The following is a 14,767-nucleotide window of genomic DNA, read 5'->3' as shown; positions in this document are numbered from 1 at the left end:
ATTTGTAGACTTTTTGATGATGACCATTCTTATTTGTGGGAAGTGGGATACGTCATTGTAGTTTTGATTTCCATTTTTCTTTTTTTTTTTTTTTTTTTGAGAATTCAGGACATTTATTTTTTGCACAGGGTTTTATCTACTGTAAACACACACATACATAAAACAAATCCACAAAGCAATGGTGTGTTATAGGTAGAGAGAGACACACTTAAGCATATTTAACATGCCTACAGACAACTTTTTTTTTTCCTTTTTTTTTTTTTTTAGGCAACAAAATATTTTTTCAGTCCTTGACACCTTCTCACACTCACCTAGCACCACAGATGCAAGGACTTACAGTAAACTTGTTTTTTCTAATAATTTGTGATGTTGGATATCTTTTCATGTGCCTGTTGACCATCTGAGTAATGGTCTTCTTTGGAGAAATGTCAGTTTAGGTCTTTTGCCCATTTTTTAATTTTTTGAGCTGTATAAGCTGTTTGTATGCTTTAGAAATTAAGCCTTTGTTGGTCACATAGTTTGCAAATATTTTCTTCAAGTCCGTAGGTTGTTGTTATTGTTGAACTAAATTATTTAGCTGTGCCAGGTCTTAGTTGTGGCATGTGGGATCTAGTTCCCCAACCAGAGATTGAACTCAGGTCTCCTGCATTTGGAGTCTTAGCCTTGGACCACCAGGCAAATCCCTCCTTTTCACTCTCTTGATAGCATTCTTTGATCCAAACATGTTTTTAATTTGTGAAGTCCAATTTATCTATTTTCTCTTTTGTTTCTATTTTTCTAGAATTTTCTAAAATTCTATCTATTTTTCTCTGTGTTTTGGTGTCATATCCAAGAAATTGTTGCCAAATCTTCAATCATGAAACTTTCTCCAACTGTGTTTTCTTCTAAGAGTTTTACAGTTTTAGCTTTTACATATAGATCTTTGAGGCATTTTAAGCCAATTTTTTTATATAGTGTAAAGGAAGGGTCCAGCTTCATTCTTTACCATACGGACATCCAGTTTTCCCAGCACCGTTTGTTGGAAAGATGGGTCTTTTCTCCATTGAATGGTCTTGAGACTCCTGTCAAAACTCAGTGACCATGTTTGTGAAGATTTATTTCTGGGCTCTCTATTCTCTTCCATTGGTCCATCTGTCTGTTCTTGTGGCAGTAAGACAGTGTTTTAATTACTGTGGCTTTGTAGCAAATTTTGAAATCAGGATGTGTAAGCTCTACAACTTTGTTCTTTCTCAAGATTGTTTTGGAAGTTTGGGGTCCCTTGAGATCTCCTGTGACTTTTAGGATGGGTTTTTCTATTCTGCATGAAGCATCATTGGAATTTTGATATGGATGGCTTTAAATTGTAAATTGCTTTGGGTATTGACATCTTAACAAATATTAAGTCTTCCAGTTCATGATTATAAGAGATCTTTCCATTTATTTTGGCTTCATTAATTTCAGCAATGTTATGTAGTATACAGCAAATGTACAAGTCTATTGCAGCCTCAGTTACGTTTATTCCTGAGTCCAGTCTTATTTTTATTCTTTCGTAAAATGAATTGTTCTGTCAATTTTCTTTTCGGACTGTTCACTGTCAGTATGTAGAAATGTATCTGATTTTTTGTGTGTTCATTTTGTATCCTGTATCTTTGCTGAATTTATTTATTAGCCCTACTACTATTCTTGTGACATCTTTACCTATAAGACTTCCCTGGTGGCTTAGACAGCAAAGTGTCTGCCTACAATGCGGAAGACCCGGGTTCAGTCTCTGGGTCGGGAAGATCTCCTGGAGAAGGAAATGGCAACCCACTCTAGTATTCTTGCCTGGAAAATCTAATGGACAGAGGAGCCTGGTAGGCTGTAGTCCATGGGGTCGCAAAGAGTTGGACACAACTGAGTGACTTCACTTTCTTCTCTTTCTTTCTTACCTATAAGATGATGTCATCTGCAAAAAGACATCACTTTCTTACTTTTTGTCAATTTGGGTGGCTTTTATGTCTTTTTTTGACTAATTATTCTGGCTAGAACTTAAAATAGTATATTAAATAGCAGTGGTAAACTCTCACACCCTTTTCTTACTACCGTCCTTAGAAGAAAAGCTGTCAGTCTTTCATCATCTAGTGTAATGTTAGCTGTGGGTTTTTCTTATGTAAGTTTTATAAGTTGGTGTAGTTTTCCTCAATTCCTTGTTGGAGTATTTTTATCCTGAAAGGGGGTTGAAACTGTCATATCCTTTTTCTCTATTATTTGAGAGGATCTTGTGGGGGGTTTTCTTCTTTCTGTTAATATGCTATATAACATTAATTGGTACTCATACTTCATTTCAGGAATAAATCCCACTTGGCATGATGTATTATTCTTTCACTGTTCTGCTGATTGAATTTGCTAGTATTTTGTTGAGGATTTTGACTTAATGCTCATAAGAGACACTGATCAATAGTTTTCTGGTAGTGTTTTCTTATGGCTTTGGTATGAAGGTGATGCTGGTCTCAGAATAAGTTGGAAAGTGTTTCCTGTGGCTCTTCAATATTTTGGAGGGGAATTGATTTTATTTATTTATTTTTTCTTTGAATTTTTGGTATAATTTACCAGTGAAGTTCTCTGGTCTGGGCTTTTCTGTGGGGGAAGCTTTTGATTACTAATTCAGTCTTGTTACTTTTTATTGATCTGCTCAGATTTTCTATTTCTTCATGATTCAGTGTTGGTAGGTGGTGTGTTTGTAGGAATTTGTCCACTTCATCTAGGGTATCCAATTTCTTGGCATAGTTATTCATAGCATTGCCTTCAAATTTTTTTAGTTTCTGTAAAATTGATTATCCTATGCCTATGAACAAAACTAGTGGAGGTGATGGAATTCCACTTGAGCTATTTCAAATCCTAAAAGATGATGCTGTGAAAGTGCTGCACTCAGTATGTCAGCAAATTTGGAAAACTCAGCAGTGTCCACAGGACTGGAAAAGGTCAGTTTTCATTCCAGTCCCAAAGAAAGGCAACGCCAAACAATGCTGAAACTACTGCACAATTGCACTCATCTCACATTCTAGCAAAGTAAAGCTCAAAATTCTCCAAGCCAGGCTTCAGCAATACGTGAACCATGAACTTCCAGATGTTCAAGCTGGTTTTAGAAAGGGCAGAGGAACCAGAGATCAAATTGCCAACATCCGCTGGATCATCAAAAGAGCAAGAGAGTTCCAGAAAAACATCTATTTCTGTTTCATTGACTATGCCAAAGCCTTTGACTGTGTGGATCACCACAAACTGTGGAAAATAGTTCAAGAGATGGGAATACCAGACCATCTGACCGGCCTCCTGAGAAATCTGTATGCAGGTAAGGAAGCAACAGTTAGAACTGGAAATGGAACAACAGACTGGTTCCAAATAGGAAAAGGAGTACGTCAAGGCTGTATATTGTCACCCTGCTTATTTAACTTATATGCAGAGTACATCATGAGAAACGCTGGGCTGGAGGAAGCACAAGCTGGAATCCAGATTGCTGGGAGAAATATTAATAACCTCAGATATGCAGATGACACCATCCTTATGGCAGAAAGCAAAGAAGAACTAAAAAGCCTCTTGATGAAAGTAAAAGAGGAGAGTGAAAAAGTTGGCTTACAGCTCAGCATTCAGAAAACTAAGATCATGACATCCGGTCCCATCACATCAGGGCAAATAGATGGGGAAACAGTGGAAACTGGCTGACTTTATTTTTCTGGGCTCCAAAATCACTGTAGATGGTGATTGCAGCCATGAAATTAAAAGATGCTTACTCCTTGCAAGGAAAGTTATGACCAACCCAGGCAGCATATTCAGAAGCAGAGACATTACTTTCCCAACAAAGGTCCGTCTAGTCAAGGTTAAGGTTTTTCAAGTAGTCATGTATGGATGTGAGAGTTGGACTATAAGGAAAGCTGAGTGCAGAAGAATTGATGCTTTTGAACTGTGGTGTTGGAGTAAACTCTTGAGAGTCCCTTGGACTGCAAGGAGATCCAACCAGTCCATCCTAAAGGAGATCAGTCCTGGGTGTTCATTGGAAGGACTGATGTTGAAGCTGAAACTCCAGTACTTTGGCCACCTGATGCAAAGAGCAGACTCATTTTAAAAGACCCTGATGCTGGGAAAGATTGAGGGCAGGAGGAGAAGGGGACGACAGAGGATGAGCTGGTTGGATGGCGTCACCGACACAATGGACATGGTTTTGGGTGGACTCCGGGAATTGGTGATGGACAGGGAGACCTGGCGTGCTGTGGTTCATGGGGTCACAAAGTGTCGGACATGACTGAGCAACTGAACTGAGCTGAATGCCTACTTTATTTTTTATTTTAGTAAATTTATTCTTTTCTTGTTTTTCTAGGCAGTGTATCTAAAATTGGTGAATTTTAATCTCAAAGAACCATCTTTTGGTTTCATTGATTTTTCTCTATTTTTGCCTAGCTATTTACTTATTTCTGCTCTAATCCTATTATTTCTTCCTTCTGGCAGCTTTGGGTTTAGTTTGTTATTTTCTAGTTCCTGAGGTGTAAACATAAAAGATTGAAGGCAGAAGAAGAAGAGGGTGGCAAAGGGTGAGATGTTAGATAGCATCACTGACCCAATAAAATGAATTTGAGCAAACTCTGGGAGATAGTGAAGGACAGGGAAGCCTGGTGTGTTGCAGTGCATGGGATCGTAAAGAGTCGGACATGACATAGCGACTGAACAACAGCAAAGGTGTAAAATTAGGTCGTTGGTTTGTGATGCCTTTTTTTTTTTTTTTGCAATGCCTTTTTTCATGTACTTACAGCTATATATTTATTTTTCTCTCAGATCCAATTTAATTGCATCCCATAAGTTCTGATATTTTGATTTTTCATTTTCATTTGTCTCAAAATACTCTCCTTGTGTTACTTTGCTTTGATCCATTTGTGTTTAGGAGTATGTTCTTTAATTTCCACATATTTGTGGAATTTCCAGTTTCCTTCTGTTACTGAGTTCTAGTTTTCATTCCTTTGTGTTCAGAAAGGATACTTTTACATTGTCTTTTAAAAGTATTAAAACTTGTTGTTTTTGACCTAACATGTGGCCTAACCTGGGGTATGCTACCTGTATGCTTGAGGAATCTTTCTGCAACCTTCTTGGGTGGTCTTGGTTCCTCTTGCTGCCTGAGTGCCAAATTAAGTGAAAGGGTTCTTCAGGCAGCCCCCCTTCCCTTCCGCCCCTCCATCTCCTCACTCCCCCTGCATCCCCGCCACAAAGTAGGACATTGCAAATAAGGCAATGGCACCACACTCCAGTACTCTTGCCTGGAAACTCCTATGGCCGGAGGAGTCTGGTAGGCTGCAGTCCATGGTGTCTCGAAGAGTCGGACATGACTGAGCGACTTCACTTTCACTTTTCACTTTCATGCACTGGGGAAGGAAATGGCAACCCACTCCAGTGTTCTTGCCTGGAGAATCCCAGGGACGGGAGAGCCTGGCGGGCTGCCGTCTATGGGGTCTCACAGAGTCAGACACGACTGCAGCGACTTAGCAGCAGCAGCAGCAGCATACTCCCTTTGGAGGGAAGGAATCAGGAAGTATGCTGCTGCCTCCAGACCAGGACTGCACCACACGGAGGAAGGGTCTGGGAAAGGACAAGAAATGAAATGTCCTGCTGATAAAGAATGTGGATTTTTTTCCACTGCACATTTGTGTTGTTGCTGTATACCTTTGTCCGTTCTCCAGTTCTAGAAGGTTATTGTAACCAATTCTTAGCTGTCATTTGACATCACCATTGAAGAACAAGGACTTCAAGTCTCCTAGTCTGCCCTTTTGCTAACATCACTTTGTGGGCATGAATTTTGGGGAGAGTCATCTGAAACTTATCAAAATGACCATTTATCTCCTAAATAAATGATTTTCATAAATTTATATGTAATTACTAAAAATTTTTTGGAATACTTCTTCACCTGCAGAGCATGTGTGTATGTTAGTCATTCACTTGTGTCCGACTCTTTCTGACCCCATGGACTGTAACCCGCCAGGCTTCTCTGCCCTTGGAATTCTCCAGGCAAGAATACTGGAGTGGGTTGCCATTCCCTTCTCCAGGGGATCTTCCCAACCCAGGCATTGAACCCGGGTCTCCTGCATTGCAGGCAGATTCTTTACCGTCTGAGCTATCAGGGAAGTCCTTGCAGAGCCTGTGGCACATTCTTATTACTCTTCAGTGTGGCAAACTCCACTTTTTTGAGGCCAGATTTGATTTGAGGAAATCATTTTATTCATTTACAAGATGAATAAAATGAGCAATAATTTTTGGTACAAAATATCTTAATTTCCATGATAAAGTAATTCCACTATAGGCGGAATTTTTGAGTAATGAAGGAATAACTCTTCAGTTTCATAACTGATAGCTTTGAAGATTATAGTTAATTGATATCTGAGTTTTGGTTTGGTGAAGTCTATTTTAAAGTCTTATTTCAAATTCATGTAATATGTATCTGCCTATGAAATTTTAAAATGTGCAGATAGATCCTCGTGAGAAATGAATACGGATATGTCTTTGTAATGGCACAAGTGACTGCAAGATAGCCAGGATTCACTTACTTTTAAAAGTGGTAGATTGGTCTAGGGTTTGTCTTACCTCTGCAGTTCTGTGACACCTGTATCTGGAACATAACTATATTCTTCTACAAAAGTTACTTTTTCTCTGGTTACATATACATAGCTTTCAACTATAATAGATTTTAGTTCAGTTGAATGTCTCATTAACCATATTAAAATTTAGGTTCATGAAACTGAAATTACCTTTTCAGTACTTTTGAGTTATGATAAATTTGCTTTCATAAAATTGTATATGAAATATTGAAAAATAACCTAATTTAAATGAAGGAAGAAGAGCCTATGTGAAGAATTAGCAAGAAATACAGACAATTATTTATCAAAAATAATAGTGACTAAAAGCTACATTGAAGCAAAAAAAAGTGATTTGGATGCAGCTATGAAGATAGCAAGAGAATTAAAATCTGCACCTTCTCTAAGGATATATTGTGACCTAAATCAGGTAATTTTAATGGTTCATAATGTGAATTATTCCTGTGGTAGCTTACTTTACCTGCTTTGGAATATGATATCTAAGACTTAACTGCAAGAATTTGCTTTTCAGATTATCCTAACTTTATTGGCATGAATTTAGAATTCTTAGGCATTTAAATTCTAAGATAAACATTAATAACTTTGTTTGACCTTTTATTATTATTTACCACTTAGGGAAATGGTACAGTAAAGTCTTTATGACACACATCTGAGAACAAGTAGGATGATATTAAGTTGAAAGTTGTTTCTAGGACACTTGAATAAAAAACAACAAATAAGAGTAGCAAAATAAATAGGACTCTATTTTTATAGACAGGTATGACTATCAACTCTTAAAAATTTATCAAAATGCTGTTTAGGTTTTTCTCCCAACCCCCGACTCTGTGAGTCAGGATACAAGGTGCTTCAACCCTGTCCTGTCGTCTAATCATGTGCCTGGAGTTGGGCAGAAATAGAAACATGTTTCTTGTGCCTCAAGTTGGGCAGGAATAGAAACATGTTTCTTGCTAGATTGTTTGCTGGGAAAGGGTTACCATCAGTCCTCTTTGCTAATTTCTGTCTTGTTCCCTTGAGGTATAGATCCTACTCTATTGTCTTGGAATCTTCAGGACCTCATTCCCCATAGATAATCAGATGTTTGGACTGAACTGAGGTGTAAAATAGAAGCTCTTGGTTTACCTGCTTCCAAAGTCTTGAACTTTTAAAGTTTTTGCACTGTCTTACTTGACCAGGCCTCCATCTAGCTGTAGTGACAGGAACAGTAGTAGTCTATTCCTGTGTATTACACATGAAACATTAGGAGGTGAAAAAAAGTAAAATTTGGTCTTCACCCTAGTTAGCCACGTTAGGAAGATGGGGCAGAAAAAGAGAGAGAAAAACGTTTAAGGACAGCAGTGCAGGCGCACAACGAGTGTCATCAGAATTTCCCCTGATCGTGTAGCTGTATCCCATGTATTAATTAGTTGTTATCTTTTGTTGTTATATCTTAATACACATCTCCAAAAGTTTTTTAATTTCTTTGGGGAAATTTGCATCCCTCCCTTTGCTTGCCTAAGATCAGACCCTGAGCACATTAATGAAATACCTAAAGAGTATAGTTTTCCCTCTGAAATCTTACTCTGTTTCAACAGTATTTGTAACAAAACAAAACACACATATGAGCAATACTTCTCTTTTGATTCTAGATCATCCGGACTTTGAAGTTAACATTTGAGAGTGACTTGTCACAAGTCAGCTCTCTAAAACTAAGGAACTCTCCCAAGTAAGTAATTGTAATTCATATAAAAGAAATCTATAATTCAAAAGAGTCTGATAATTAAGTATAAATATGTATTGCTGCTGCTGCTAAGTCGCTTCAGTCGTGTCTGACTCTGTGTGACCCCACAGAGGGCAGCCCACTAGGCTCCCCCGTCCCTGGGATTCTCCAGGCAAGAACACTGGAGTGGGTTGCCATTTCCCTCTCCATAAATATGTATTAGAACCTATATTTATTAAAATAACAAGCAATTATAAATTGAAAATTTGGGTCAAAAATATTTCCCAGATTAGCAACCAAATTAAGTGTGATTTATGAATTAAAAAGTTGTTTAAATGCTCTTTTAGAGTTTTTCAGTTCAGTTCAGTCGCTCAGTTGTGTCCGACTCTTTGCAACCCCATGAATCACAGCACACAAGGCCTCCCTGTCCATCACCAACTCTTGGAGTTCACTCAAACTCATGTCCATCGAGTCGGTGATGCCATCCAGCCATCTCATCCTCTGTCGTCCCCTTCTCCTCCTGCCCCCAATCCCTCCCAGCATCAAGGTCTTTTCCAATGAGTCAACTCTTTTCATGAGGTGGCCAAAGTATTGGAGTTTCAGCTTCAGCATCAGTCCTTCCAATGAACACCCAGGACTGATCTCCTTTAGGATGGACTGGTTGGATCTCCTTGCAGTCCAAGGGACTCTCAAGAGTTTACTCCAACACCACAGTTCAAAAGCATCAAATCTTCGGTGCTCAGCTTTCTTCACAGTCCAACTTTCATATCCATACATGACCACTGGAAAAACCATAGCCTTGACTAGATGGACCTTTGTTGTCAAAGTAATGTCTCTGCTTTTGAATATGCTATCTAGGTTGGCCATAACTTTCCTTGCAAAGAGTAAGCGTCTTTTAATTACATGGCTGCAGTCACCATCTGCAGTGCTTTTGGAGCCCAAAAAAATAAAGTCAGCCACTGTTTCCACTGTTTCCCCATCTACTTCAGAGTTTTTAATGTTAGCTAAGTTTTATTAGAGAAAGTAATAAACTTACATTAGAACACTTTTTATGCTAAGTATTTAATTTTAGGTTGAATATGGATTGCAGTGAGATCATCTGTATGTTCAACAGAATGGGAAAGATTGAATTTGAGGATTCAACAAGGTAAGTATTTATAAGAATGGCAACATGCCATTAGTGTCTGATATGGCCTAAGGGACAGAAATATTAGATCAAACAAAAAAATTGATCTTTAGTATAATGTTGATTCAAAAGCTGAAAAGTAATGTAAGGGCAAAATGGTTTCTGTAAATTAATGCTACATAAAATATTTAAGAATTAAAAGACCTAGAAAGGATTAGTATCCAATGATGTATGTGTCATCTTTGAGATTCATTTACTCAGCCAGCGTTGAACACTGATGTGCTAGCCTCTAAGTGTTGAAAAGTGAAATTGTTTACTCAGTCATGTCTGACTCTCTACAACCCTATGGACTGTAGCCCTGTCAGGCTCCTCTGTCCATGGAATTTCCCAGGCAAGAATACTGGAGTAGGTAGCCATTCCTTTCTCCAGGGGATCTTCTGGACCCAGGAACTGAACCTGCATCTCCTGCATCTTCTCCATTGGCAGGCAGATTCTTTACCACTGAGACATAACACCCTAAGTATTAAGATTTATGCAGAGAAGTTACAGTAAATAAAGAATGACATATGTAAACAGTAAAGCGCATAATTGCTTTGATAGTAAAATGTGCAGTCTAATGGAGATGCAAAAGAAGGGAATGATCAGTTCTTTGCAGGGTACCAGGGGACTTGGAAAGAGCAGATTTTTATTTTCCCCCATTCATGAAAAATGAGTACCAGTTGAAAGGGAGAACAGTAGGGAGGCAGCATCTTAGCAGAAAAAAATTTAGGGGCAGTGAGATAGTATACTGTGTTCAGGAACCTGCCTGTAGAATTTTGTTTGACAGAGGATACAAAGAGGCTGAATCCTAAAAACTTTGTATGCTTTGGTGGTGTTTGAACTTTATTTCCTAGACCTGTGCTACCCAGTATGGTAGCTGCTAACCATGTGTGGTTATTTAAATTTAAACATAAATTAAAACTAAATAAAATGAAGATTTTAGTTCTTTGGTTGCACTAGACACATTTCAGGTGCTCAGTAGCTATATTTGGTTAGTGACTATCATATCAAATATCATGCGGCATATTTTCATTATCGCAGAAGATTATGTTGGATAGCACAGGTGTAAGTAATAGCCATTAAAATATTTTCAGAATGAATGTAAAAGTACTTAGGTTACATTTGTAAAAGGTAACTCTAGTGACCATAGAGAATTTTTTGGAAGAATATGAGGCTAGAGGCTGAAGGATGGCTTAGGTTATTATATGACCTAGCATATAATATTATATATTTTATATATATATATATATATATTATATGGCCTAGCAAATGATGAGAAACCAAATGTAGGTAGTAGCACTGGAAAGGAATAGGTAATGACAAATGCTAAATAAGGAAAAGTGGTGAAACTTAGTAATCGTTTCAGTGTGAGGAATGAGGAAAAGGGAAGCATTCCAATGATTTATAGGTGTATCTTTGGTGACTGAGGTGATGAATTGTGGTGTTACTTACCAAGATTGGAAATATACAAAGAAAAGTTGGGAGGGGAAGATAGTGGGATATGCTGAGTTCCTGTTTTTTACTAGGTATCTGGGGAGAAACCTGTGGAGGGAAGTTACAGGATTTGATTCTTGGTTTAGGAGTAGTCAGAATATAAATGGTTTAGAAACCCCCAAAAGAAAATAAGTTTATTCATTTGAAGGTGGTATGGCTCCTCAGGAAATCATCCCTCAAGAAGCATCACATTCATTACTTTGGGGAACTAATGAGGGCCTGGCCCACAGCATTACAAGCTCAGAAACAGACATGAGCAGATCTACTCTAAACCAGGTAAACTCATGTAAACCAAGTTCACAAAACTGACACATGATCTGAATGCCAGTTTATTAACTTAAGGGGCAGATAGTATTATCACGGGAACTATTAATAGAATACTTATGTTGGCATTCTTTTCTAATATCCAAACAGACACAGAAAGCCAAATCATCAGAAGCTTCGTGGTGTTTTTGGAATAAAGGGAATAAGATATATCAAATAGCTGTGAAGAGTGTTGGTACTAGTCAGCCTGCTGTGTTCCTTGACCCCACAGGGAAGACCTTGCCAGAGGCCTCAAGTACCAGGCCTTTGGCTCGAGTCATCTTGCCCACACATGGAGCCCTGGCCCCTGTATACCTCTGTGACTTGACTTTCTGTATTTTCATGGATGATCATCCTTTCCAGTCAGTACATTCTTCTAGATGTTTTCATAACTTGAATATGGTTACTGTCAAATATTTTTGATACCAAAAGGTATTTTCTTTAAGCGTCTATACTGATCTTGCCATGGTTTTAAGTTTTACTCAGAAGTCTTTTAAATTTCTCCCTAGATTTTAGGGAATATCACTGTAGCCTGCCTCTACTGATGACAGGTGGTAATTAAAGAATGGGTTTGCATAGTGAAAACAGATATTGAAGTGGGTCAAGGACTGCGCCCTAGAAAAATACTAAATTTCAAGACAGGGAAAGAGTAACTTGCAAACCATAGGAAACGAAGAGGGAGCAGGAGAGACTGATACTCTAGAAGTCAAAGGAGGAGAGGTTTGTGAGGCAGGAGTTGATTGACAATGTTAAATGTAAGGTCAGATAAGATACAAAGAAATGTTTTAGATTACAAAGTTGTGTACGTATATGTATACTTAGGAGGTGTTCGGACCTTTAGTCAACATGTATTTAGAGACAGATAAAATAGGTCTGCTGAATTCAGTTGGCTTTGTAGGTTCTTATTTCTGATTTCATTTGGCTTCTTATATGGTGATCTGTGAAGAAACTAAAACTTTCATGGGTTAACTAGAATAAAGGCTTCTGAGACTCAATCTCATTTCTTTGATAGAATTTCTATACTTATAGATTTGATAGCTTTTATCTGTGTGGATTTCTGAAGATAGAAAAATATGGAGTGAAGTGAATAATCAGCTGCAGGTTAGTGGCTGTTGAATAATCATACCCAAAGGATTCAGACTAATCGTTGTTTTAACCCTCTATGTAGGTTTCTAGAAATTGTCTCAGGATTGTACCTCTCAGTGCTTCCTACACTTTATTTTTAAGCTAGTGAATTGAGAGAAATAATCTTAGCATAATTTAAAATCAAACACCAAAGCCAAATCGAAGTTTGAACAATTAAAATGGAAAACCATATCCACTGTTCTTTTAGGATCAGATAGTTGTGACTTGACTGTGGCAAGTTCTTTCTTCAACTTCTCATTGATTTTCTGTTGTTGACCTTTTAAAGCTTGTGGACTTCTTGGGAATGGGCAGGAGTTTCTTTTGGGATAATGGGAATGTTGTAAAATGAAGTTATAATGATGGTTACACAACTCTAAATTTAGTAGAAATTATCGGATTTTATAGTATGTAAATTATTTCAGTGTTGCTGTTTTTAAAAATACTCATGGGACACCTGTACAACTTGAACTCTTTATATGTATGTGTTGCAGTACTGTCATGTGGTTTTAAAGTAGATCTAAAAAATTATGATTTAATGTAGCCTCTGTATTTTTAAACAGATGTGATCCTCAAGAAAGTGAAATGGAAAAGAATGGTCAAAAGAAATACAGTTGTAAAAAGGAATTTTCTTATGGTGGTACATACCTATCACTAGAAAAGAAAAAGGCTGACATTTCTGTCCTAACTAATGAAGCCCCACTGACTTCTTCACAATGGGAAAACAATGACATGCATTTGGCAGCTGACTTCCAGCCACAGAAAGAGGTTATTGCAGCAACACTCCCTAAAACCATTGCTGCTCTACCTCAGGTGGGATCTAGCCCTGATGTGATCATTGAAGAAATTATTGAAGAAGAAGAAAACCTGGAAAGTGAGTAAAAATACAAAAACAGGGAAACAATAAATCATGTCTGGAATTGGAAACAAAATTAATACCTGTTTGTCCCTGACCTTAACAAACATATGTCTATTATCTTACATCTCATTATGAGTAAAGCTGTTGATCCCATGCCACTCCTTTCACATTTTCCAAATTTAGGATAATTTTTAATTTTAGTGCAATAATACAGCTAAACTCTAATATTTGGTTTAGTGAGTGTATTTGACTTTTTAGCATTCCACATCATGAAGTCGTGAAGCTGCTTAGTTATGTCCGACTCTTTGTGACCCCATGGACTGTAGCCCACCAGGCTCCTCCATCCATGGAGTTTTCTAGGCAAGAGTACTGGAGTGGGTTGCCATTTCCTTCTCCAGGGGATCTTCCCAACTCAGGGATCAAACCCAGGTCTCCCGCATTGTGGGCAGACGCTTTACCATCTGAGCCACCAGGGAATCAGCGTTCCACATACAAACCTCTATAAAAGATGAAAATACTATAAGTAAATGGTGTTAGTAGAAGCAGTCTGATGACATTGTCCTTAAATTTAAGAACAGAATATCCTAAATTTTTGTCCTGAGATGTAATCCTTTATAAAAATGAACTATCATGAATATTGGGCTTTGCTGGTGGCTCCAATGGTGAAGCGGGAGACCCAGGTAACATATAGAAGCATCTATTTGGTAACGTTTAAATGTTATCATGATGGTTTGATTAGATTTCTAGTGTTGGTATTCTCACCATCAACGCCAGTGAGATACTGCTGGGTGTAGTTACACTGTCAGTTGTCTTTAGGGCCACTTTCAAGAATCAGCTTTGGTTTTCTCCTCCCTCCCCCCTGCCCCCACTCCCACTCTGTTCCATTGGTTGACTTCCCAAAATGATACCAAAAAAGAGACAAGCTGTTTTTTTCCGCTATATTATTATTATCATTGGTTATCTCAGTAAGTTAAGAAAACTAACAGGACTTTGCTGATACATAAGGGTCTCAACCAATCCAGTATTTTGCCAAATTCAAGTACAGCTTCTCAAGCAGTGTGTTAAGTATGCCGTTATCAACATAATAAAACTAACACAGTTGCCTTTATTTCCTATTTTGATGAAGCATGCTTCACAGATTATTTTGCTAAGACACCTAGATACCCAACAAAGCCTCTTCAGAAAAAGTCATCTGTTTCTTTTGGATCAAAAACAGGTACTTTAACAACTCTGAACTTGATGTAGCAGAGTTTGATGTATATAAAAAGTATTCTGTTATATATAAATTTATATAAAGTATAAAGTTATATAAGTAACTTACAGAGAGTGAAACAGTGAGTAAAATGAATTTTATTAATAACTAAAACTTTTCTTTTTTTTTTTTTTTTTGCTGTGCTGGCTTGTGATATCTTAGCTTCTCCACCAGGAGTTGAACCCAGGCCTATGGCAGTGGGAACCCTTAATTCCTAACCACTGGACTGCCAAAGAAATTCCCAAAACTTCTTTTTTAATGTTAAAAATCCTGTCTGTTATTGGCAAAA

At 37.8% G+C, this 14,767-nt stretch overlaps 1 protein-coding gene across 3 annotated transcripts in view; it reads left to right on the top strand.

The window, feature by feature from the left end:
- The window catches only part of RNF17 (ring finger protein 17), a 110,706-nt gene that overhangs the window by 19,791 nt on the left and 76,148 nt on the right, over positions 1–14,767 (top strand). For all 3 annotated transcript variants that reach the window (XM_002691869.6, XM_059892247.1, XM_059892248.1), the window contains 5 exons: positions 6,825–6,996; positions 8,213–8,289; positions 9,356–9,430; positions 12,931–13,241; positions 14,353–14,442. In XM_002691869.6, coding sequence (XP_002691915.3) covers positions 6,825–6,996; positions 8,213–8,289; positions 9,356–9,430; positions 12,931–13,241; positions 14,353–14,442 — 725 coding nt within the window. The remainder of the gene's footprint in view (positions 1–6,824; positions 6,997–8,212; positions 8,290–9,355; positions 9,431–12,930; positions 13,242–14,352; positions 14,443–14,767) is intronic.

Source organism: Bos taurus, chromosome 12 (assembly GCF_002263795.3).
Source record: "Bos taurus isolate L1 Dominette 01449 registration number 42190680 breed Hereford chromosome 12, ARS-UCD2.0, whole genome shotgun sequence".
NCBI classification, from domain to species: Eukaryota; Metazoa; Chordata; class Mammalia; order Artiodactyla; family Bovidae; genus Bos; species Bos taurus.
Note: the sequence above shows the minus strand (reverse complement) of the source record. Positions and strands in the feature narration are given on the sequence as shown.